We start from the raw sequence: 24,173 nt of genomic DNA on the forward strand, positions 1-24,173 counted from the left end.
AGGGTCTACCAGTTTTAAAGATATGCTGAAGATCTCCTATCTGACTTTAAGCGATGTCAGCAGAAAACCTTTTATTGGACTTTTCTCCCTTTATATAGACCTTGCTTCAACAAGAAATCATGGATCGTGGGCGTGTTTTATTTTTGTGCATGGTAACTTCAATTAAAAATTGTTTTTATTGTACATAAAGCTGACATGTTAAAAAGAATAGCTCCATGATTTGCTGTAGTGCTGTTGGAGCCCATGCTAGCATGGGATCTTGCCAGGTCAACTGAAAGGATGGCTTGGAGGCAGGATGAGGCATCATCTAGGGATGATGAGTGAATAAACCCAGTTGCATCTGGGCACTTATAAATGGAGGGAATAGCTTGAAGGGCTCAAGTTAACTGTTCCAGTAACACAATCTCTATGTTACTCTGTCTTGTTGCTGTTCTCTTGGGCCTTGTTCTGTCTTGGGCAATTCTAGATTCATCTGGCAGGCTCTGAAAACAGAAAGTTCTAGTGAGACAGTTGGTCAAATTTGAGCGCTCTGATGACTTCTGATTAGCAAGCCAAATGACAACTCCTCATTTCTGAAAATTGGTGTTTGTCAACTGATCGTTTGATTCCTGCTGCAGTTGCATTCTGTATTGGCTGTGCTGTATTGGCTGTCTTAATGGTCACTCTGGGTTGTGTGGTCTCAGGATCAGAATACATTTGTACTCAAGCTGTAGCCATCTGTACTGTAAACAGCTGTACTGTACAGCTGACACTGTAGTCATGGCTGGGGACAGTGTGGCTGGACAGTGCCCAGGCAGAAATGGACCTGGGGGTACTGGTAACATCAGCTGAATATGAGCCAGCAGAGAGCCCTGGTGGCCAAGAAGGCCAACGGCCCCTGGCCTGGATCAGGAATAGTGTGGCCAGCAGGAGCAGGGAGCTCATTCTCCCCCTGTACTCAGCACTGGTGAGACTGCACCTGGAGTTCTGTGTCCAGTTCTGGGCCCCTCAGTTCAGGAAGGATGTTGTGATACTTGAGCATGTCCAGAGGAGGTAACAAGGCTGGTGAGGGGCTTGGAACACAAGCCCTGTGAGGAACAACTGAGGGAGCTGGGGTTGTTTAGCCTGGAGAAAAGGAGACTCAGAGGTGACCCTATCACTCTCTATCTACAACTTCCTGAAAGGTGGTTGTTGTTGGGTGGGGGTCGGTCTCTTTCTCTGAGCAACAAGAGAGAAAGTGACAGAACAAGAGGACACAGTGTCAAGCTGCGCCAAGGGAAATTTAGGTTGGATATTAGGAAAAAGTTTTTTACTGAAGGGGTGAAAGGTTTTTTACTGGAATGGTCTGCTGGGGGAGGTGGTAGCGTCACCATCCCTGGATGTGTTTAAAACAGATTGGGTGTGGCACTTGGTGGCATGGTTTAGTTGAGGTGTTAGGGCATGGGTTGGACTTGATGATCTTGAAGGTCTCTTTCAACCTGGTTGTTATAAATACACTAGAAACAGATATATAAGGAAAGGTTTTTATTAATTATAGCAAGCCAGCAATAAGCAAAAGTCGGCGCCGGGCGGCAGGGAGGAGGAGGAGAAACCTCTTCCCCACGGAGCTGCCGCGCTTCCCGCTTCCGTGTTTGTCCTGTTATTCGTTTCGGCCTCCTGGTGATGTGGCTTTCCTCCGGCGTTTCTGAGCATGCGTCTCTGGTCATTAGATGATCCTTTTCTACTCTCTTGTGGTCGTAGAAGGGAGGCTTCAAGTCTTCCTCACTCCTGTTCCATTGACCTTTTCTCACTGTTTCTCTCTCCAAGTTTATCTTGTCCTAGTGTTCCAGGGATTTCTGCTAGGCTGTTATTAATTATGCCAGCTTCAGCGAGTTAGTGGCCTTCAAACCCCTTTCTCAACTTTATATCTAAAGTACAATTTCGCAAAGCATTCTATCATATCTATATATTTAGGCAAACAAAAGAGTTTCTATCTATCACAAACCCCCCTTTTTCTATTTTTTACTTTTGTTCGCTGAATTTTTGTAGTTTTTTTCTACTTAATTCTAAATAATCTTCTGTTTCTTCTCCTTTTAAAGCTTCATATTTGGCATGTATTAACATAAGGTGTGCTGCTTCTAATCTGTTTTTTACGATATTAATAATTTTATTGAGAATGTAAGGGCCTAAAGTAAGTATTAAAATTAGTAAAATTAAGGGCCCCATTATGGTGGATAATAAAGTAGTTAACCAGGGGGAATAATTAAACTAAGATTCATACCAGTTCTGGTGCATTTCTTGTTCTTTTTTTTTTTTTTTTTTTTTTTTTTCTAGTCTTTCTTGTAATTTAGCCATGGTCTCTCTTACTATTCCACTTTTATTTACATATACACAACATTCTTCTTTAAGGGCAGCACAAAGGCCTCTTTGTCGTAAAAATAATAGATTTAATCCCCTTCTATTTTGTAAGGCCACTTCAGCCAGTGAGTCTAGGGAGTCTGTGAGGTCTTTTATAGATTTATCAATCCTTCTTAAATTTTCATCTACTGAAATTCTAAGCTCTTTGAGCTCCTGGTGCTGATTTACTAAGGAAGCTACACTTGTTCTTAATCTAGCCCCTCTTATGCCTAGCAATACAGCTACTGTTAGTGCTATGAGGGGTTTTCGCTTCACTAAATGATGTTCTGGGTTTTGATATTGTGTATACACATATTCTTCAGAATGATAAATAATTCTGGGAACTATTATGACTTGTATGCAGAATTCATAAATTTCATTAAAGGTTGTTATAGAAACACATGGAGTTACTCTTAAAGTGTTACAAACCCATTTAGTATTAGGTGCTGGAATCAGCCACTGAGCTGGCTTGTGAGGGTCATTAATCAATATTTTTGTTTGGCATAAGTAATTCTTATCTAGGGGCACATTTCTCACACATTTCCTTTTTCTAGTGACTCGAGATAAGGTTATTTTTGGAGTATTTTCCTTTCCCGATTTCTATAAGCAAGCAGCAGGATTGGTACCATTCACTCTTTTTGGTTCTGCTATGGAGCTTATGGCTTTATAAAAAGGTGGGTTAATGTTATAACTAACATTCTTTAGTTAAATTTGGATGTGTATCATTTAATACTCTAAAGGTAGCTTGCAGAATTTTCTAAAGAGCTTCATTTCTATATTCTTGGGGTGTCTCTACTGTGGTTAATACTTGGGTGTTATTTTCTAATTTTTCTGAATGGTTATTCTGATCTCTTACTTTAGGGTCTTTTACTCTCCACACCACTGGACTTGGTCTAACAGATCTCGAATCATGGGGAACTACCTCTTTTCTTTATGAGTATGTGCACCCCCCGATCTCTTCTGGGTTCTCATACTCTAAGGCCCCAGGTTCTTTCTAATAACTACCCAGGATCTTGGGATTCTTTAATATTTATATAGTGAAATTTAGAAGTTTTAATATATGTTATCTTCTTTTAGGGGCCTATCCAGGGCTTTACACATCCGTGTGGACCCCGTTCGACCTTTAGATACTTATCTGGGTTCTGTACTTTCCATCCTATGGAAATTGTTTCGCAACTTCAATATTTACAGTAAAATTCTCCGGGAAAATTACAATATCTTCTGCCTGGGTTAGAAGCTGGGCACATGTATAATACCTTATGACCAGGTGGGAAATAATTAATACCCTTCCACTTAATGAGAGAGTCTAGTGTAACTTGAAAGCTAGGGGCTCCAGAGGTAATTTGTGATTGAATAATAACCTGGTCCTCTCATCGAATTAAGGACTAGTTAAAGGGTTCATGTGTCTTACTTAAACAAAGGTTAAATGTGTTAATTAAAATTATAAATGTTACTGACCTTTTTAATGAGCATTGGTTTCCCTTGCTATAATAGAGGCTTTCCTTTGTAAAATACTAATTTGGGCTTCCCATAAATTATTTTGCTGGGTTGTCTTATTCTCATTTTTGTGGCATTTCCAGGACCATGACCTTTTGGTCTCATGTATATTGGAGTGTTTCCCTCCACAGTTTATTACTCCTCTGCCTCTCCCGTCGTCGACCCGGTTGCCTCGGGCCACGGGGTGTACCATCTTCTCGGCAGCAAGAGTATTCTTCAGGAGGGAGATTACTCTTTTTTTTTTTTTTTTATTCTTTCTTTGTATATATTTTTCCCAATTTTTATGTTTTACTAAAGGGGTATCACACCTCAATTCCTGGAGCCTCCGTCTGCACAACCCAGCTACTATATTTACTGCAAAAGGTGCAGGTTCGTTTGGATGGTGACAATAATACAAGGAATTAACTCTTTTTGAGTAAGTGGCCCACCACTTTTCTGATCTTTTTTCAAATTCTCCTGCCTGTGTTTTGGTTCTTAAAGCTTAATCAGTGAGTCTTCTCTGGGCAATGTAGCAAAACCTACACACCCCTCTCGGTGGGTAGCCTCTATGACAGTGGGTCCACCAATGTTCTTCACATACTATACATTTAAAACAAACAAAAAGGTAACAATTCTGGCATACAGCACAACCTATTTTAACATTACTATTATATATTTCCTCACTACTAGTGGGGGTATCTTATATTCTATATAAAAGCTTTTATGGAGTTTACTATTCATAAGTCTCTACACAGATTAATAATTTTCAGATGTCATTTTTTCCAGGATATTTTAAGTCTCAGGTCCCCAGCCGGGCTAACCACTTTTTAGTTATTAGTTTGTTTTTTTTGTGGCTCCACAGGTCTCTTAATTTGACTTGCATGTGTCCATCCTTTCTCTGCGGTTCGTATTGCAGAATCAGTTGTTAGTAAGACTTGATACAGTCCTTCCCACTTCGGTGTTAGGGGATTCTTTTTCCAACTTCTTATCAACACTCAATCTCCGGGTTGTACCTGATGTAATATAAAATCCAATGGTGGTCTTTGAGCTAGCATTCCTTTTTCTTATAATGCTTTCTTATACTTCATTAATTTTATTAAGTACTTACTGATATATTGGTCACTCACATTTGGATGTGTTTGAACTTCTTTTATATTATAAGGCATTATCTATATATAATATAGATATATATAATATATATCTATATATATATATATATCCATATATAAGGGATTATCAAAGCATCTTCTTTTCGGGGTTTCTTTTTCTTTCCCTTCCCCTCCCCCAAATTCTCTGTCAACCTAAATATAAAAGCCTCGGGATCCACTACCCAGATCTCTGCATAAGCACTTTCCTCTGGGTTAAAGGGAATCTTTATTTTTACTTATGAATTTAACTTTTGTTTAACCCAATCTTCAGTTGATCTAAATACAGGCTAAAATACATTTCTTGAAATTTCTTTTCCTTCCCATATTTCTACACAATAATGAATCATTTTTGCTTTATCTTTATTTTCTGTTCCGGGGAAATGCTCCTAATTCTCTAATATAAAACCCAATGGACTATCTCTAGGTACCGGTGGGAGTTTAATGGATACAGGGTGCTTGCTCTTCCCCTGTTCCATTCTTCCGGAGTGCCTTCAATCACAGAGCCGCTTTCGCTTCCCCTCGTTTGTGGCCCACGCCCTCGCGGGCCAATGGGAACCGCACTACTTGAGGGTCCGCTCTCGCTTGGGGAATCTGGCTGCCAGTTCTCCTCTCACACACACACCACTCGCCACACTCCGGGACCCTGACCCCGACCGAACGGCTCTCGTAATACTCACGCGTCCTGCGTCTTCGTCCGGACACTGTGCACAGATTTTAAGGGGTCGACCGGTCTCCCTTTTGCTTATTGCTTAGATCTTTTAGGTTTGTCGGTACAACTGAGGCAGAAACCGGTCCTCCGGACCGCTAAATATTAAAGCGGGGGCGCCCACTGGTGGTACCGAGAATCCGTCCTGCAGATTGTATCTGAGTCACGGGCACCAAATTTGTTATAAATACACTAGAAACAGATATATAAGGAAAGGTTTTTATTAATTATAGCAAGCCAGCAATAAGCAAAAGTCGGCGCCGGGCGGCAGGGAGGAGGAGGAGAAACCTCTTCCCCACGGAGCTGCCGCGCTTCCCGCTTCCGTGTTTGTCCTGTTATTCGTTTCGGCCTCCTGGTGATGTGGCTTTCTCCCGGCGTTTCTGAGCATGTGTCTCTGGTCATTAGATGATCCTTTTCTACTCTCTTGTGGTCGTAGAAGGGAGGCTTCAAGTCTTCCTCACTCCTGTTCCATTGACCTTTTCTCACTGTTTCTCTCTCCAAGTTTATCTTGTCCTAGTGTTCCAGGGATTTCTGCTAGGCTGTTATTAATTATGCCAGCTTCAGCGAGTTAGTGGCCTTCAAACCCCTTTCTCAACTTTATATCTAAAGTACAATTTCGCAAAGCATTCTATCATATCTATATATTTAGGCAAACAAAAGAGTTTCTATCTATCACACTGGTGATTCTGTGAATTCTGTCAGTTGCCAAAAGGTCTGAGGATCCAGTGATGTCACAGGACAGCTCTTTTCAAAAGAACCATCATGTCCTGCAGAGAGGTATCAGAATTATAGAATCTTCTGAGTTGGAAGCGACACACCAGGATCATGGAGTCTGGCTCCTTGCCCTGCACAGGACACCCCAAAATCCCACCTAGTGCCTGGGAGGTGCTTCTGGAGCTCTGTCAGGCATGAGACCATGACCACTGCCCTGGGGAGCTTTTTCCAGTGCCCAACCACCACTTGGTGAAGAACTTTTTCCTAATTTCCAATATTAGAAAATATATTACCATCCAATAAATACCCTCTGCTTCCAACACAGAGAATATAATAGTACTGGCCCGAAAGTTTGGCTTTTATGTAAGGAGCTAGACAGGAGTCCATAGAAAACCAAACAATAGATCTCCTGCAGCACATCAGATTTCTCATACTATCAGTGAAATCACTACTCTGGCTTGAACTTTTACCTAATTCCTGGCTCTGAAAATGCTGCATGAATTTAAAGAATCAAAATACAGGTTGAATGATTCAGTGGACAACTTCTAGGTTGAGAAAGTATAACAACTAGTTTAGGAAGTGACTGTAGTTTTATTCTTAAGCAATTGAAGAAAATAAGTCTCTACCTGGCATTTTCATCATAGAAGTGCTCAGGTTGGAAAGTACCTCAAAGTTCATTTGTACTAGCCTTTCACGGGAAAGGAAAAAGATGATTTTGCACTTTGTCTCTCCAGTGATGGGGACTCTACCACATACCTGGGGAGGTTGTTCCAGTGACTGATTAAATAACTGATTGATCTCTAAAAAATTTCTTACTTATTTTAAGAAGAAACCTCTCCCAGTGCAACTTGTATCGCCTCTTTTTCATGTGGATCCTAGGGAAGGGAGAGACTCCATCCTCTTTGTAGCTACCCTTCAAGTACTGTAATACTATGAGGAGATTTCCCCTGAGCCCTCTCTTCTCAAGGAAGGAGACCTAGTTCTTCTCATAGGGCAGATTCTGCAGGCCTCTGATCATCTCCTTTGCATCCTGTTCAGTCTGCCTGCATCTCTCCTGAATTGAGGAGACAGAACTGGACACAGTACTGCAGGTGGGGCCTGACAAACATGGAGTTGAGTGGGATAATCACATTTCCATCTTTTTGGCAATGTCTCTGTGGATACAGCCCAGGATACTGTTTGCCTCAGTTGCTGCTGTGCAACACTACTGGATCATACTTGGCTTGTTGTCCACCAGAATGCTTCCAGCAAGGCTGCCCCTCCCAACCTGCAATTTCCAGACTGTGCTGGGCTCTCAGGTTATTTAGTCCTAGGTGCAGGACTTTACACTTCCCTTGAACTTCAGACACAATCTTGCATGCCCACTATTCCAGCCTGTCCAGGTGTCTAAGAAAGCATTCCTTATGTGCCTAATTTACCCCCATCAACAAAGCTGGTGAGGGTGCAAAAGCACCCCAGGATCCAGATTCTGTATGGAGATGTTGAGTAATGTGGGGCACAGCATCAGTCCCTGGGGTCTCTGCTTGTGACAGGCTGCCAGCCGGAGTGAAAACGATTGATGATCACTTCTGAGCATGACCCATAAGCCAGTTCCCTACCTGTTTTGTATACCACTTGCCTGATTTGTGTCTCCCCAGTTTGTCCAGGAACAGGCTGTGGTAAACTGTGTCCAACACTTTGTTGAAGTCCAGCCAAACAATACCCACTGCTCTCTCCATAAGGACAGAAGGTGCTGCCTTGTAGAAGGTGACCAAATCTGTCAGGTGTGACTTGCCTTTGTAAATCTCTGCAGACTTAGCCCAGTCTGGCTTCTAATAGTTTTTAAGAGGGCTTGTTCCATGTCTTTTTGAGAGATTGAAGCGAATATATCAGGTCCTGCTTTTTCAATTGTATTTTTGAAGTATGGAAGCTCAAAACAACTTTTGTTTTAATGGAAGCAGTTAATTAAGTAGTAGTGTCTTGGTTGCTTTATTAGATTTTGTGTTTTAAAAATACTGTTTATCCAAGGCTCGTGATGGTGAGGAACACTGTTTAACTGGAACTCCAACTCCTACTTTAGAGTGTGTACACACTTGTGTGTGTGGACAGTGACTCTTGGGGGCCACTTTCGGGGGAGCAGTCTACACAGTTCTCAGGAGAAAATGTCCCTTTAACCTTGTTTAAATCTTGTTAAACTTTGTTAAATCTCTAACCCTAACATTGATGTTTACTCTAAAGTTAACAGATTTTTAAAATTAATTACAGGAACAATCAAAGTGATTTGTCAGTCACTGTTTCTAGTCAGTGCCCCATATGGGGCTCATGTCCTGTGTTTGTTACAGTGTCAAAGGACCTCACAGCTTCGCCTTTGTTCCTCTGTCCTTGGGAAAGTTCAACTTGGCTTTAGGATAATTTTCCCCAGGTAGTGAATTAAATCCTTTAGCTCTGGGATGTCTTTTGAGAATGCTGTTGAGTCCGCTGCAAATACTCCACCTAATGTGAATACAGCAGATGAATTTGTGGAGAAGGCAGGAAGTATAATTTTCTCTGCTAAGATTGGGACTTTCTTTAGTGCATTCTCAGCTGAAGACCTTGGAGATACAAGAGGACTCTGTTCAACAAGCGAAGTGGGGTCTGACTTGAGGAGCACTTAGGAACTGAACAACTTCATCCACCATTTCCTTCCTCCCAGGCATCCAGTGTTTCTTGTGAAGAATCTTTTTATATGTGCCCTTGATTTCTTGGGCTTTGAAGATCAACCTGCTATCTTGGCCATCTTTAATGAATTTCTTTATCTTTTTTTTCTCTTTGTTTTGCATAGATCTCCTTCCCCCATTTTTCTTGCTGGGGAGTTTGGCTTTTTTTTAATCCAGTGACTCTGAGGTATAACAAAACAGAAATAGTGTGATTAAAATAGCCTTAAGTGAAACACCCTCCAGAGCCTATAAAGAACTGAAAAAAAAAAAAAAATCATTTGTATCTTGCTTCTTGGGAGGATATAAGTATTAAATCTCTCCTAAAGACAGCCTGGAGAGAGATGCTACCTCACAGTCCTCTCTGCCCAGCATCACCTTAATCCCTCTGCCCTGAAAGAGGAGTCATAATAGGGTGGTTTCAAACATCCAGCATTGAGTGATAAACCATCTGGTCACTTTCCTGAGAGGGGAAATGCTTTGGGTAACTACTCTTTACCCATTTTAGGCTTCCTAAAAGTTTCTTAAAAATAGTTACTGAAAAATGTTTGTAGAGCAAAAAGGTTCCAATAGTCCTCTTTTTGGAATATTCCTATCTGCTTTCCTTACTAAGCTTTAAAAATAACACAGCAGTAGTAGTTGGAGTAATAGTAACAATATCATCATCACTGACATCCTTACCCAGATCTCAAATACAAGACATTCTGGTGTTTTCTTTCTTTGGCTAGAAAATACCACAGTAGGCTGAAGGGAAGGCCTTATCCAGTCCAAAGCTGTTTCTGGAATAGTGGTGGAGCTCCATTGAGAGTAGCTGCAATTGAGGCAGCAAGGTGTTTGCATAGTTGTTCTCCTGTATTCATGTCTTTAACAACTGAAAATGGCATTCTGACCCAGCTCAGTGATGTCATGTCAAACCAATGGTGTTAGTAATGAATATTTTACTGTAAAACTGGCCAATGCTGATAGGTCTGTGTGAGTCCCCTGCATGCTGAAATCTAGCTTGTCCATGGGCTCAGCCTCACTGTAGCTGCCTGGTGGGGTGAGTGATGTCTTGTGCTTCCTTGTAGCTTGTGTATGCATTTGTTTTTAGCCCTCACAGCAAGGCACTTTGTGTTACTTGTCTCTGGAATTAAACTTTATTTTTCCCAGTAAACTCTCTGGTGAAATGATTATTATCTCTTGGGGGAAGGGAAAGAAATGATTCTGTCCTAGGGATGATTTTAAAAGGCTTTATCCCTTGAACAATAGAAAGGCTAGAACTAAAAATGACAGAGCCTTTCAGCTGTAAAGCCATTGTGTCCTGTGCTAATGAGATCCTCTGCTAATTGCTGTAGGACCTACTTATGTTGCCTTTCTCCCCAGCTGTCCTGCTGCCAGGGCTCCAGCAGTCTGCTGCCAAAGTTAGCTTGTGTCCTACTAGTGCTTTAATTAACCGGAGTGCTCAGTTCTGCACTGTGAAGAAATAGCAGTGTTTATTCTGGATTCCTGACCTTTATAGTAGTCCTGACTTACGCTCTAGTGCCAGTGCTCTCAAGTGTGTGGTGTCAGTGGCACATGGGGTGCAACAGATCCACTGCATCCTGGGGTCTTAATTTATGTGAGCTGACAACTTTTTTTGGTAAGAAGAAATGTCTTCATGCAGTTCAGATGGGATAGTGAACTAGACTGAAACTTAAAACTCTTTTTGTCAGCATCATGGCACCTGTACAAAGCTTCTGGTAACATCAGTGCCCTCACGCAGCATGAATCTCACAGGGCTCTGTGGTACAGCTTCAGGATGGAACTTCAGCTTTGGCTTCTGGCCTCTTTTCTGGCCTATTTCCAGTGGTGAAGGAGTTATCTTCCTTCTTTATCTAAAAGAAGTATGCGTGTGTATGTGTCTGTACCCTGAAATAAGCCTTTTTTGTTCCTTGTCTCTTGCTGCAGATGAAGCTGCCAGTGTTATCCAGTTTGGTAAATCAGCCAAGCGATCACCTGAGTCCACTCAAATCGGACAGTATGGGAACGGCTTGAAATCGTAGGTACAACAAGAGCCAGCCTCCTGAGGTTGGGGAGGTCATAGTCCAGGTGATCGATGTACCTTTTGCTCAGTGGTATATTGCATTTTTTCCAGAAAAAAAAAAGAAAAAAAGTAGATGAACTCTAAGATACCCTGGTTTGGTAGACAGGAGCTCTGTCAATATCTGCTGTAGTTTTCTAGTGGTCAAGAAGGCTCTGTACAGCTGATGACAGTGTTTTGGCACTATGTTTGCATAAGGCAGAGGGTATGGGTCAGAGCTTGGGGAAAATAATGGAAGAGCTGGAAAGAAAATTGTAATCTCCCTGTTACAGTCAGGTAAAATTTGAGCAAGATAGTGCTGCAGCCTCTCAACAGGAAAGTTGTCTGATACAAGCAGATGGACTTAAACCTTTTCTTTTTGTTCTTAAACCAAACAAATGCAGGGGGAAGGGGAATGATGGAAGCAATGAGAGGAGGGGTGGGATTAAGTGCAGAGGAGCACATGTGGGAAGGGAATCCTAGTGGTTGGAGTAGATTTCCTAGGAAAGAGGAAGAAATTTGATGTGTCTTTGGAAGAGTTACAGAGCTTTTGACTTACTCTGGCTGTTGTGCTTTGTGCTCACCCATGTGGCTTGATTATATGCATCCTACTTGGAAATCAGTGGAACTCTATAACCAGGGGTGAAAATCCAGGATTAGGGGTTCTTGAGACAATGTCAGTTCAGCTGCAGTGCAGGGCAGATCCCAGATCCTGACTGTATGCTTCCAGAACAGATCTCTGTCCTTTCTTAACCTTGAGCAAGAGGTATACTGTTTTACATCTGAGAAATGCTGCCTGGAGCTGCTGCATGCAAAAGGTAGGTTGTGGTATGGCTGTGGTATGGACTTAAGCCAGTCTGAAGAGAAATGCTGACATAATACTAATACTTTTTTCCATGCAATGTTAATTGTTATCTGTTAAAGTGTTTTGGTTGAGTTTGCTAACAGGATAACTTTGTAGAGAAGATAGAGAAGATGCAAAGACTATTTGGGATAGGAGAATGGGGAGGAAGAGGGAACTGTCCCTTTTTGTGACAACAAGCTGCTAAGCTGCCTTAGCTGAAGTGTCGGTAAGGCTTTAGTGAGGTTAGGAAATGAATTTTCTGTATCCAGACTGTTGTGCTTGAATCTCGGTACAGTGAAATGGGGATTGTGCTTGTTTTCTCACTGACATTTCTGCTCAGAGATTTAAAGGTTATTGTCACATCTCACATCAGTTGTCTTTTTAATTTTTTTTTTTAAATTTTTATTTAAACTTTCTACTTAGTATGAGTCTGCAATGCTGTGCACCTTTTAATTGTGACTGGTGTTAAATGTTTTGAAATGTTGTGAAAGTGCCTGGATTGATATGCCTTCTGAAAGGAGTGAGATGTTAAGAGAGAAACGGTAGTTGCTGTTTCAGCCCTTCTGCCTAACCTGGTTTTGGCATCTCATAACTGAACATAATGGGAAGAAAGCTCAGTAATGTGGGCTGCATTCTGAACAGTGTGGTACATCAGGTGTAACACACAGTCTGACTTCTGTCTACAGGGGTTCCATGCGGATTGGGAAGGATTTTATCCTGTTCACAAAGAAGGATAACACCATGACTTGCCTCCTCTTGTCACGGACGTTCCATGAGGAAGAAGGCATCAATGAGGTTTGCATGTGCTTCTTGTTATGAACTAATACAGTGAATACTGCCTCATCTGAACTTGCCCATCTTTCACAGAAGAGTCTGTGTCAGGGCTGGTTGTGACTCTGGTGGGATCAGTGTATGGTTTTCTTTTGGTATTATGCTTGTGGGGCTTCTGCAAAGTCAACAAATTTTATTTCCTTTTGGTTTTAATTCTAAAATTTATTTCTAATTGAGAAGTCTCTTTAGAGTAGAGCAATTTTGAAGGGCTTATTTCAATCACTTAAAGGTATGCTTGTGCTAAGTTCAGGACATGCCCAGACATCTTGCATCTTCCCTTTCCCACAAAATTTGAGGTGCATTTAATTTTACTTCTCTGATTGGATTTTATGTGGAGAATTAAAGGTGTTTGAAGTTGTTACTCACAGGTCATTAACTGCAGGTGTGTCTCTTCTTACAGAAGTTTTTGATTTTTTTAATAAAATGTCAGTGTAGTTCTACCTATAAAAAACTTGTGTATTTTAATAGATAATTCAGGAATTGTTGTTCCAGGCAAGGTTGATAATGAAAAGTTTTTGATTTGCTCTGGAGTGGTATCTCAGCATCTTCCATTATGGGGGAGGGATTGAAGGGTCCTATGCAGAGAAGCTGGGGAGGGGCAGTGCATGCTGGTAGCCAGCCCATGACTGAAGCAGGTGGGAACAGTAAAGTAATTCTAATTCCTGCAGCAGCTCTGGCTACTTTTTTGGTTTGACAACAATTCTGGAATGGGATTTGTGTCCTTGATGTGCAGCTGCAGTTCATAATTTTGTCTGTATATTTGCTCTAAATGGCAGAAATCACCTTGCTTTAAAAAATCAAAGACTGAGATCAGGATAAATATGGGTAAAGGATATCTGAGCTCTTCTCAAGAAATTAAGCCAGAGTGGTTTTTTTAGTATTATGAAAGTTGCTACATGGGAAGGGGAAAAAGCCATTGAGTGTGTGAGTAGCCAGTACTGTACATGTGACTTGGGAGTAGTTGATTCTGGGACTGGTATTGCAAAAAGGCAACCCAGAGGCTAGCAAAGAGGGTCTATGAGCATTTGATAGACATACAAACTACTGAAAAGCTGGAAAGGACTCTCATGGTGATTTAGGGGGCTGTCAGGAGGGGTAAGTCACTGGAACATGACCTGCAAGAGGGGCTGACTGGAGTGGGAGAGCCTGACTCACTGTTACTACGATGGGATTTGCAGGTTATTGTTCCCCTACCTACCTGGAACACACGGAGCTGTGAACCCGTGACGGACAACATGGAGAAATTTGCTATCGAGACGGAGCTTATTTACAAGTATTCCCCTTTCAAATCAGAACGGGAAGTGATGGACCAATTCAATAAGATATGTGGTGAGAAAGGTACATGTGGATGGTACAGGTCACGAGTGAGGTATTTGGGGTTTGGCTGGGGTTCACCTGGTCAACTTGTTACTTGCTCAGGCACCCTGGTGATCATCTTTAACCTCAAACTAATGGATAATGGAGAGCCAGAGCTGGATGTGACTTCTGACCCTCAAGATATTCAGATGGCAGAAACACCCCCAGAGGGAACGTAAGTGTGACTGGCATAACAGGCCCTGATCAGATTTGGTGTAGGGTTTGGCTGTATACCATGTGTATGGGTTTTTTTTAAGCTTCTCTTTTTGTGGTGAATTAGAGAATTTAGATCTGTAGTTTGTTCTTTAGCAAGTTGGGGTTCATTTGTGTGTCAGCCCATGGGTGTTGTGGCTGTGTGTGAGGTGAATGCCTGCACTGGCTGATCTCAGCTTAGCCAAAGCAGCAGACTCAGTGTCCTTTAGGCACCATAAAAAAAGGAGCCCTAAGCTAAATGTTTCATTTTCTACACCTATCAAAGATGTTTTTATCAGAATGAGACCTGGTTGTGAATCAGTGCTTTTCCCAAACTGCTCTTCAGTTTTGTGATTTTGTGGCAAAACACAAGGTGCTGTGCAGGTCAGCCTCTGTGTGGGGATGATATGGGAGGCAGGTGGGGTGCATCACCCCATCTTTCAGGGAGCAGGGAGCACTTCTCCCTGTGGAGGGGCAAGAAGGATGTGCTCAGAGGGCGGGTGGAAGAGTACAGGTCCCTGTTTAAAGAGAGCTGAGTGTTTGCTGAGTTGATCACCTATACCCTGAAAACAAAAAACTGAGCTGAGCCAAATGCTTGATTAAATCCTGGAGCTCCATGGGCACACCTAGCAAGCTTTACCTTTTTGATGAGATTACATGCTTCTTCCCTGAAGTGCTTGAATTTTCCATAGGAAGTGTCAGGCCCTGTAAAGCAGCTTTGTTTATGTATTAGAGTGATGATACTGAGCAAACTCCTTGGGGTCCTCCAAGGGATCATGGCATCTTTAATGCCTGTTTGTAAGGGAGGCATAATTACCACTGGTCACTGCCTCTTTCTTCTGATGTTGCAGTACCATGTGTGTCAGTGAGTAGTGTAGGTTCTGTGGCAGGGTACTGCTGACTCACTGAAGGGTAGAAAAGCTCTGCTAAGTGGGCATACTTTTAGTGTTAAATAGTCCAGTTTATAGCTTTGGCCATTATTATCTAGATGTATTCATACTCCCTCTTCAGGCTGCAGTAATGTATGTATCAGTGTCTTGTAGCAGTAGTTAGGATGTACAGCTCAACAGAAAGTCTGGAGAAAACACAGGTAGAAACAACTTCATAGAAAAGCTTTGCTTAATGTAGCTTCATGGTAATTAAAATAGAAAGACCTTTTCTTTCACCTGTCTGTTTTGCTGAGGGTATCTCTTGGGCGTGTTCTGAAGTTGATGGCTGTCTTGCAGCAAGCCGGAGCGCCGCTCCTTTCGTGCCTATGCTGCTGTGCTTTATATTGATCCCAGGATGAGGATCTTCATCAACGGACACAAAGTACAAACCAAACGACTCTCATGCTGCCTCTACAAGCCAAGGTAAGTGTTGTATCCAAAATCTGCAGATGTGTGGGACCATTTGGAGTTAGAGAAAAGGTGTAGTGTTTTGCTCTCCAGGTGTATCGTGCATAATTCCATTCCTAACCCTAACCCTAAAGCCTCAGAATCAGACCATAAGAGAATGGCATGTGCTATTGACATCATGGGAAGATAGATACATAGTGTAAAATCTAATGCCTTTGAAAATTGCATGAGTCATTGGTGCAATTTGGCTCCCTTTCAGAGAAAACAAAGAAATTAGGATCCTGGTTGCATGAAATGCCGTATTCACACAAAACTCTTGGGTAACTGTTGTTTTTTTGAGCAGAAGAAGGAAATATGTATGGTAGGTGTTGGGATTATTTCCAAAAAGAAACTAGATTGAGCACTTTGAAACAGTTACTTTTATATGTAGCTAATCTAGGTTTTAATAGAGATTGAGAAAAAGCTTTCCCTATAATCATTTTAAATTTCCTTAATTAAAAGTGTGACAGTGAGTTGGGGTGTGCTGTCACTTGGCTGAACAGAGACTGGAAAATGTTACTGGGATGGGAGGGGAAAGGAAAACCTGTATTTAAGTCTGCTTGAGGGAGGCTCTCTCTAGGAGCACAGTTTGCATTCTAGATACCCTGGCATAGTTTATTTGAATAAAATAGTAGTAATTTTGTAGAGTATTTGTGGATTTTTTAGCAGAGCATTTTGGGCTCATTCTTAGCCTACCAGGTACTGTTAGCAGCCGCAGGCCAGCGTCATGCCATTGACAGTGCCTGACAGTGCCATTGACAGTGGCTGGGTTTTAACTTAGCCTTTCCTCAACTCCTTACACGTGACACTGTGAAATGGTATCAGAAACCTGACCAAAATAAAAGAATGTTACACCCACTTCTCTTGATGCTGGCCAGGCCAGTTGTTTCCTTGCAGAAGGCAAGGAACTTGCCACTGCAAATCCTGATTTACTGGGTAGAGAATCTCTGGATTTCTGGATTTTTGACTGTATTTTAGCTACATGTGAGGGCCTTGTGCTGCTTTCGCTTGTGCTGCAGTCCATCAAAAAGTACTAGAGAGAGAAACCAGAGGAGGACACAGATTTTTGTCTCATCAAAGACAAGCTTCTTGTGAGACTCAGACAGGATGCTGTCATTGTGGGTGATGCTGCCAGCATCATGACAATATTAACTGTCCCAGGTCAACCCAGATATTCATCTGCCTTAGTGCCTTCTTTTTCAAGTGGTCAGTAATCTATTCTAAGGAGCTCCAAGCTGATGGATTTAGTGCTTGTGACAGGTTTATCTCACAGATCTGCTTGTGCCACATCTAAGCAGACTGCTGTTGATCTGCTTATAGTTATATACCAGTGGAAATTCCCAAACACTGTAAAGGCATTTGCATTTAAAATCCCCATTCCTGCAACATAGCAGTAAAGACTTTGCAAGGCCTTCCTGTAGAGCACAGTGTAAATATTCTCAGACTTCTGACGATTACTGTGGCTTTACTAGGCCTCTCTGGAGAATGTCCAGTCTGCTCCCTTTTTGGCTGGACTTCCCGATGCCTTTGGGCTCCAGAAGCTGCTTGGCCATCAGGACAATGTCATCAAAACCTTCACTGTGGGTTCTGAGAGCCAACACAGCTCTTGGGGTAGATACTACACTATCCCCATGGCAGGTTGAGAAAACTCAGCCTTTTTCCTGAGGAGAACTCAAATCTGCGCTGGGTGGCTCTTTCCAAAGGGAAAACCAGTAAATCAGTCCATTCTGAAAGTGGAGCTACTCTGCTTTTACTGGCACAGGTGTGGGGTTTTTTTACATTTTTCTCCCTGAGCCTGCTAAAAAGGTTTGCTTATGCCCTTGCTTTCCCTTTAGAGCTGGAGCCAGAGCCCATCATCCCTATTTATCTACTAGTCTTTGAGTGCTCTCCAGGTTAATACTGGGTTAATCCCTTGCACTTGTACAGGTGCTGCTTTGTGTGTAAGTCCACAGGGGAAGGCACCTCCATTATGGTGCTCCTTTGGGGTCAGCTGATATAGCAGTGAAGCTCAGCTCTTCAGCATGGCTGTGTTTCTGGCCCAGCAGCCTGGGCCGGGTAAGTGTTCAACCTTCCTGGTCAAGCAAAGGAATGGGGAACAGAGAGTGGAGGTGCTGCTGCGTTATAGCCTGAGTAGCTGATGTGCTTGTGTGGGACATCTGAGGGGCTCTTTCCTTTTAGAGTGGGTTCCCTCCTGCTATCAGTTAGGTTCCCTTTATCTCTGAAGGAAAAACCTGTACAGTGGCTTGTCTGCAGGTTCCAGTGTTGGTGTTAGTGGACAATGAAAGGAAATCCACTGTGGATTTAGGGTATGTAAGTGCCTTTACTGAAAAATAGGTTTTGCAGCCCTTGCACTGTTTTTCAGGAGTAACAGTGCATCTCCTAAACAGAGCACTTGTTTTCTTTTTATCACCACCCATGTTTCTGTGGGAGAGGCTTCTCCTTACCTTTCTGGAGCTGATAACATCCTGGTGGCAGGGGCGGGCTAGTTTAGTGCAGATCCTTCACCATCATTTGCAGTTGTGTTACCACGTTCCCAGCTTCCCTGGGAATGGCCTGTGTCTCTGTCGTGGTTTTAAACCACTAACTAAGAAAATAACTTACTTCTTGCTGTGAGATATGGATTAGAATAAGAGCAAAACAGGCATACAACTTAAAAGGGAAAAACAAGAAAGTTTATTGACAAACCACAATAATAAGAACACCAGAATAAACTTCCAGAAAAACTTTTCCATCCTCTATCCACCCACTATTCTCTTGTTCACATGACAACAGAGACAAAAACTCTGGAACTCTGATGGTTAAAACAGTCTCAATTCTTGCTAGTATGTTCACCAGTCTTTATAGAGAAACAGAAGTTTCTTCCTGTTAATTTATGGAGTTTCTCACAAGAAAACTATTTTTGTTATAGTTTTCTATTGCCCTAATGTTAGCTGCTCAGAGCTGCTATTATTAGAGTTCACTCCTCTCATTTTCACATCACTCTGAAGTAAGTATGGGCCATGTGTCTAGAGATAACATTTTTAAGGATAAGTTATTCAAAGGCAAAAAAAAAAAGTCTTCTTCATCTGTTTCTGTGAGCTTCACCAGAAAACAGTTTTCTCATGGCCTCTCAGGGCTTCAAATCTCTCAACAGTTTTCTCATGGCCTCTCAAGGCTTTTAATCTCCCAGTACTTCACTATACTATAATTACTCTTTACTCAAATTTACACTTTGAACACTATTCCTCTCTAGATCTTATATCATGAATTAAAGGAGTTCTTTTCAGGACTTCATTGTCCATCTCCATAGTTTTAACAGGGAGATATTTCAGCTTAATTAAAGCATCTTCTTAATTCTCTACCTTTCTTGAAGCTTCTTTTCTTTCCTGTCACTGGTAGTTTATAAAGTCTCTTTTTATGTTGATCTCTCTCTCTCTCTCTCTCTGGATAAAAAGATTAATCCGCAAGTCTCATCTGGGTAATGAAAGAGTTAAAATCTTGCCCAGGCTTTTGTAGATGGTTTGGGGATCTCTGCCGAACAGGAGCTGGAGCCGTCTGCGATGGGAAGTTCCTCATGGCTGCTCTGGAGCGTGTGGTCGCTGTTCCAACCTGCTGCAAGTCCAGGGCTTCCCTCTTTCTTCACTGGGCAGTTTTTAGTGAATGTAGTTACAGCAAAACCTGCAGCCGAGCCAGAGATCGGCTCGGCCCGGCCGGGCCCGAGGAAAACCTTCCCCAGGCCCCCCCATCTCCTGGCCGGGAGACGGGGCAGGCCCGGCCCCATCCCCGCCCGGCCGCATGGCCTGGGCAGGGACGGGAGGCCTGGAGCTCCGCCACCCTCCACAGCCAGAAAACAAAGAGAACCCAGAGAGCTCTGCTTTTACATTTTAAGGTAGGGTTCACAAGTTGATCCCACTTTTCAATGGCCTAAACTGCTGTCAATTCCCAGCAATGACCGATAATTAGTCAGGAGAAAAGACTCCATGCACTTCCCAGCAACTCCAACTCCCTTAAAGGTAAAGTAACTCCATGACAGTCTCTTGAAGGATTGCTTCCATCTCTTCCCCAGTACTTGTTGGAGCTTGTTTAGCAACACTGGCTGTGAAAGTAGAAATAGGCAGGCCACATGCAAGACATGTGCCTCTATGAGGACACTCCAAGGAAGTTGGAATGACTGTCTTGAAGCTGGTGATGGCTTACAGTGCCATCATCTAGGACACCCCACTGTTGCTTGCAGTGCTCCCTAGAGCAAAGGACTGCTGTCCCTACAGTTCCCCCAAGTGCTGCCCTGCCCTCTGAGCTGGGCATGGGGGGATAATTCAGCTTCATTCTGCTTCTCTGTCTTTTTATTTTCCCCCTAGAAGTCAGACAGATGTGGTTGAAGTAAAGCAGTTATGCCAACACATTGAAAGCAGCATGGTTGCATCCCCATGTGTTTTTGCCTCTCTGTAAAAACAGCATTTCTAGTAGCTTTTGCTTTAGCTAAATCCTGGAAAGTCCCATCCATGTGGGGATTTTCCTCTTGGTATATCCTCTTGGTATATCCAAAACCTCATGTCTTAAGATGATCTGAGTTCCTGCAGGCTCTGCTTGTCCTGGGTGTCATCTTTCCTCATGATGTTCTTGGAGATGATACGCATTCATGACCTTCTGCCTCACAAACACCCATCTCTCACTCTACAGCAGTCATAGTTTAGAGATGGTGCCACCAAAATCTTGACCCTCAGCTCCTGACATGATGAAATCACCAACTGTGATTTCTGGAAATCTTAGGACCTGCCTGTTTTTTCTCCAGGGAGAAAATCCTTATAAATAGCAGAAAATTAGTTTAGCAAAATGTAGTTCCAAGAACTGTGCGTGTGGTATTAATTTTCTAGATTTGGGAGCTAGGGATTCTTGTGAGATTATGTCTGATGTCAGTACTGACATCCATGTATGCTCATCCACAGAAACAAAACTTTTAATTGCTACAAGGCTGTTTCTCATGAATCCTGACAGTTTATTTGCCATTTGGGGGGAATTTAGTCTCTCATTAGAATCTAAGTGTGATTCCAATCAGTTGGTCAGTCAAGTGTTGCATCCCCATGTGTTTTTTCCTCTCTGTAAAAACAGCATTTCTAGTGGCTTTTGCTTTAGCTAAATACTGGAAAGTCCCATCCATGTGGGATGGGATTTTCCTCTTGATATATCCAAAACCTCATGTCTTAAGGTGATCTGAGTTCCTGCAGGCTCTGCTTGTCCTGGGTGTCATCTTTCCTCATGATGTTCTTGGAGATGATACACATTCATGACCTTCGGCCTCACAAACACCCATCTCTCACTCTACAGCAGTCAGTGAATTTGGGTCTCTATTTGGCATGTTAGAACACAGAGAAGGTGAAACAAGCTGCTCCATCTCAAACAATTTCTCAAGGTTGTGAGTCAGATGTGAAGCACACAAAAGCATCCTGAAACCTGAAGTTCTGGTTAAATTGTTGCCCTGCCTTGAGCTATCCCTGTGTGAGATGGACCTTTATTTTAGTGCCAACAACATAGGTTATGCGATAGATGAGAGGGAGAGAAAGAGAGAGGGGGGAGAGAGGGATAAAGAGGCAAAGTGAAAAGCGAGAAAAATGGGGGGTTATAGCTACCAACGGATGAGACGGGGTCGCCAGTGTCTTTTTCTGTGGGGAGATCTCTCTCTTGAAGAAAGTAACTTAGAAAGTCACTTTTATAGTCTGTTTCAAAGTGAGGGGCAGTTGGCCAAGAAGTGGAGAGATTCACAGGCCATTGTGATAAGACTTGTTGCTCTGGGAAGCAGGTGTAAGGTACAGAACAGGCCACTCCTTACAAGTCGCTGCTCACCAGCAGAAACGAAGTCAGTGTACTATGGCAGCAGAGCAAGCACACCTGCAAACAATCACTTGGCCAGCATCCACCTCAACCAGGCCAGAACCCCTGTACCAAGTCTCTTGGGGTCTTCAGGGTCTTAGTCTCTGTCCTTGCGACAGTCATGAGGCAGCTGAGGGAAACTTTGGACCATCTCTTACAAAGTCTTGAGATTTTCTCCAAGAATATGGATATATTTCACCCCCACTGGTTAGTACAGAAGAAGAGAGGGTATTGTGGGTGCAGCTACTACTACAAACACCTCTGACTTAAAAAGATTTTGCCTAGCTTCATCCAAAAATGTCCAGTTCATGATATGTAAACCTCCTCCATTTATTGAATCTATTGAGAGGAGTATGGTAGCATGTGGGGACTTCGTTCTCTCATGCAGTGATGAAATTTTGGGTTGACCTTACTGCTGAGTTTGCTGATTAATAAATTTTGATCATCACAGGATGTACAAATACACTTCAAACCGTTTCAAGACCCGTGCAGAGCAAGAGGTGAAAAAAGCAGAGCACATGGCGAGGATAGGTGAGTTGTCAGAGTATGCATGTGCCCTCGTTCAGCTGTTGCTAAGGGGAGGACCAAACCCTTGATTAATGTGACCTGGGATTGCTTGCCTCTGGGATCGCTGGGATTGCTCAGGAACTGAATTATTGCAGCAACTACAGATGACACAGACTTACGTTCATGCAATGGAAGGAATGTACATTATTCCCAGAGACCATTTCATCCGAGTAGCAGATGTGCAGGATAACCCTTGGAGTCCCAGCAATTTGCCCCCACTCCAACAAAAGTCTGGCTGAGCTCTGTCACTCTGCAGTTCTTTACTCACCTTTAACATATTATGAGCTTTTGGTTGTGTTTTTGTTCTGCGCCTTTCCTCTTAAGGCAGTTAAAAATTTTTATTTTTAGATTTTTATTCTGTCACTTAATGTAAAGGGATTGGTCTGGGTGTACAAGGGAGTCCTGGTTTGTTTGGTTTTAGCCCTTCCAGGCATACCTTTTGTCCATCTATTCTTCCTTTCCCGTTAAGTCCTCAGGGAAAACTCTGTCATTGTTGGATATTCAGTGTATAGAAATCGCACAAGCATATAAATACAACATTAAACTGTATTGTAACTGCATTAAATCTCCAGAAGTTTAACCCACAAAGCAGTGTCCCTCCCTGACTCTTGAAGGAAAAATGCTGTTGTGAAGGAAGCATCTTGGAAGTTGTGATTTATATGTGACCTGTATATTCTGGTAGGTTTCATAAATCAACTCTGTAAATCACTTGGAGGCATATGTCCTCTGTCCCTGTGTCAGAGCTGCTTTAGGCAGGTCTGTGTGTGGCTGCAGGTCAGATGCACAAGGGGTGGTGCCACATTCAGACTGCGCAGCATCACAGAGGGCAGTGTGACTGTGACCCTGCCCCAAAGAAAAGCAGCAGAGTGAAATGGTTTGAATTGTCATGTTACCTGTTCCTCCTTTAGGAAGTACAGCCTGGGAAGATAGACTTGATAAGATGAAGCTTAAGCAGATTTTATTGTGTGCCTCAATCCTCAAGGGTGAATTTATTTTTAGATTGAGTTCTATAGTCAGGGCAGGTCTTGAGCACACACTCCCATTGCTTTTCAAGAAGATGAAAAGAGCAGGATTTAGAGAGGCTTCTTCCCTGAAGCAGCCTATGAGGCTTTCATGACACTTAAAAGTGGAGTTTAGCATCTGGCCCTGAAAAATGATGCCCATTGTTGTCCCAGTGGTGAGAACAGGTTCCATTTGCGTTAACACATCACACTTTTCCATCACCAAAGCAGCCTTTGGGTGTGTAGGGGTCACTGAACCTGCAGTGTGTCCAGGTGGCCAAGAAGGCCAATGGCATCCTGGCCTGTGTTAGAAATAGTGTGGCTGGTAGGACCAGGGAAGTGATTCTTCCCTCCCATCTGATACTCAGCACTGTTGAGGCCACACCTTAAGTACTGTGTCCAGTTCTGGGCCCCTCATTTCAAGAAGGACATTGAGGTGTTAGAGTGAGTCCAGAGAAGGGAAGCAGAGCTGGTGAAGGGCCTGGAGTGCATGTCCTGTGAGGACAGCTGGGGTGGTTTAGCTTAGAGAGAAGGAGGCTCAGGTAAAACTACCTGAAAGGAGGCTGTAGCCGGGTGGGGGTAGGGTCTCTACTCCCAGGCACGTAGTCACAGGATGAGAAGACATAGTCTGAAGGTGTGCCAGGAGAGGTTTAAGGTGGACATTAGGATTAATTTCTTCACAGAAGGGGTCATTAGATATTGGAATGGACTGCCCAGGGAAGTGGTGGAGTCACCATCCCTGGAGGTGTTTAAGGAAGGACTGTGTGTGGCACTTAGTGCTGTGGTGCAGTTGTCACGGTGGTGTTGGTTAAAGGTTAGACTCCATAATCTCAGAGGTCTTTTCCAACCTAATTGATTCTGTGATTCTGTCAACTAACCCAATGCTTCTGGAGTGCAAGGATCACCAAACCAACGCAGTGCTGCAGGGAGTGCAGGAATCACTGAACAGGCCTGGAGCCTCTGGGGGTAAGAGAGTGCTGAGCTTAGGACTCTGGTGAAAACTCCCAGCTGAGCTCACACTGTTACTGCAAGATTGGGTCACATGGAGCC

At 42.9% G+C, this 24,173-nt stretch overlaps 1 protein-coding gene and 1 long non-coding RNA gene across 12 annotated transcripts in view; one reads left to right on the plus strand and one right to left on the minus strand.

The window, feature by feature from the left end:
* The window catches only part of MORC2 (MORC family CW-type zinc finger 2), a 60,017-nt gene that overhangs the window by 12,060 nt on the left and 23,784 nt on the right, over positions 1–24,173 (plus strand). For 7 of the 11 annotated variants that reach the window (XR_015277827.1, XR_015277828.1, XM_086856398.1 and 4 more), the window contains 6 exons: positions 10,998–11,088; positions 12,640–12,748; positions 13,963–14,122; positions 14,204–14,315; positions 15,559–15,684; positions 22,007–22,086. Coding sequence is in view for 8 of the 11 variants with exons in the window: in XM_086856398.1 (XP_086712524.1) it covers positions 10,998–11,088; positions 12,640–12,748; positions 13,963–14,122; positions 14,204–14,315; positions 15,559–15,684; positions 22,007–22,086 (678 nt within the window). In the remaining 3 variants the exon portion in view is untranslated. The remainder of the gene's footprint in view (positions 1–10,997; positions 11,089–12,639; positions 12,749–13,962; positions 14,123–14,203; positions 14,316–15,558; positions 15,685–22,006; positions 22,087–24,173) is intronic. The other 4 variants (XR_015277829.1, XM_086856400.1, XM_086856401.1 and 1 more) reach the window with 1 other exon arrangement.
* Positions 2,420–6,017, minus strand: LOC147649963 (uncharacterized). The gene is made up of 3 exons (XR_015277830.1): positions 5,974–6,017; positions 5,657–5,877; positions 2,420–4,844 (listed from the first exon to the last, which is right to left on the minus strand). It is a non-coding gene; the product is annotated as an uncharacterized LOC147649963 (long non-coding RNA).

Source organism: Cyanistes caeruleus, chromosome 18, assembly GCF_971803275.1.
Source record: "Cyanistes caeruleus chromosome 18, bCyaCae1.hap1.1, whole genome shotgun sequence".
Lineage (NCBI taxonomy): Eukaryota > Metazoa > Chordata > Aves > Passeriformes > Paridae > Cyanistes > Cyanistes caeruleus.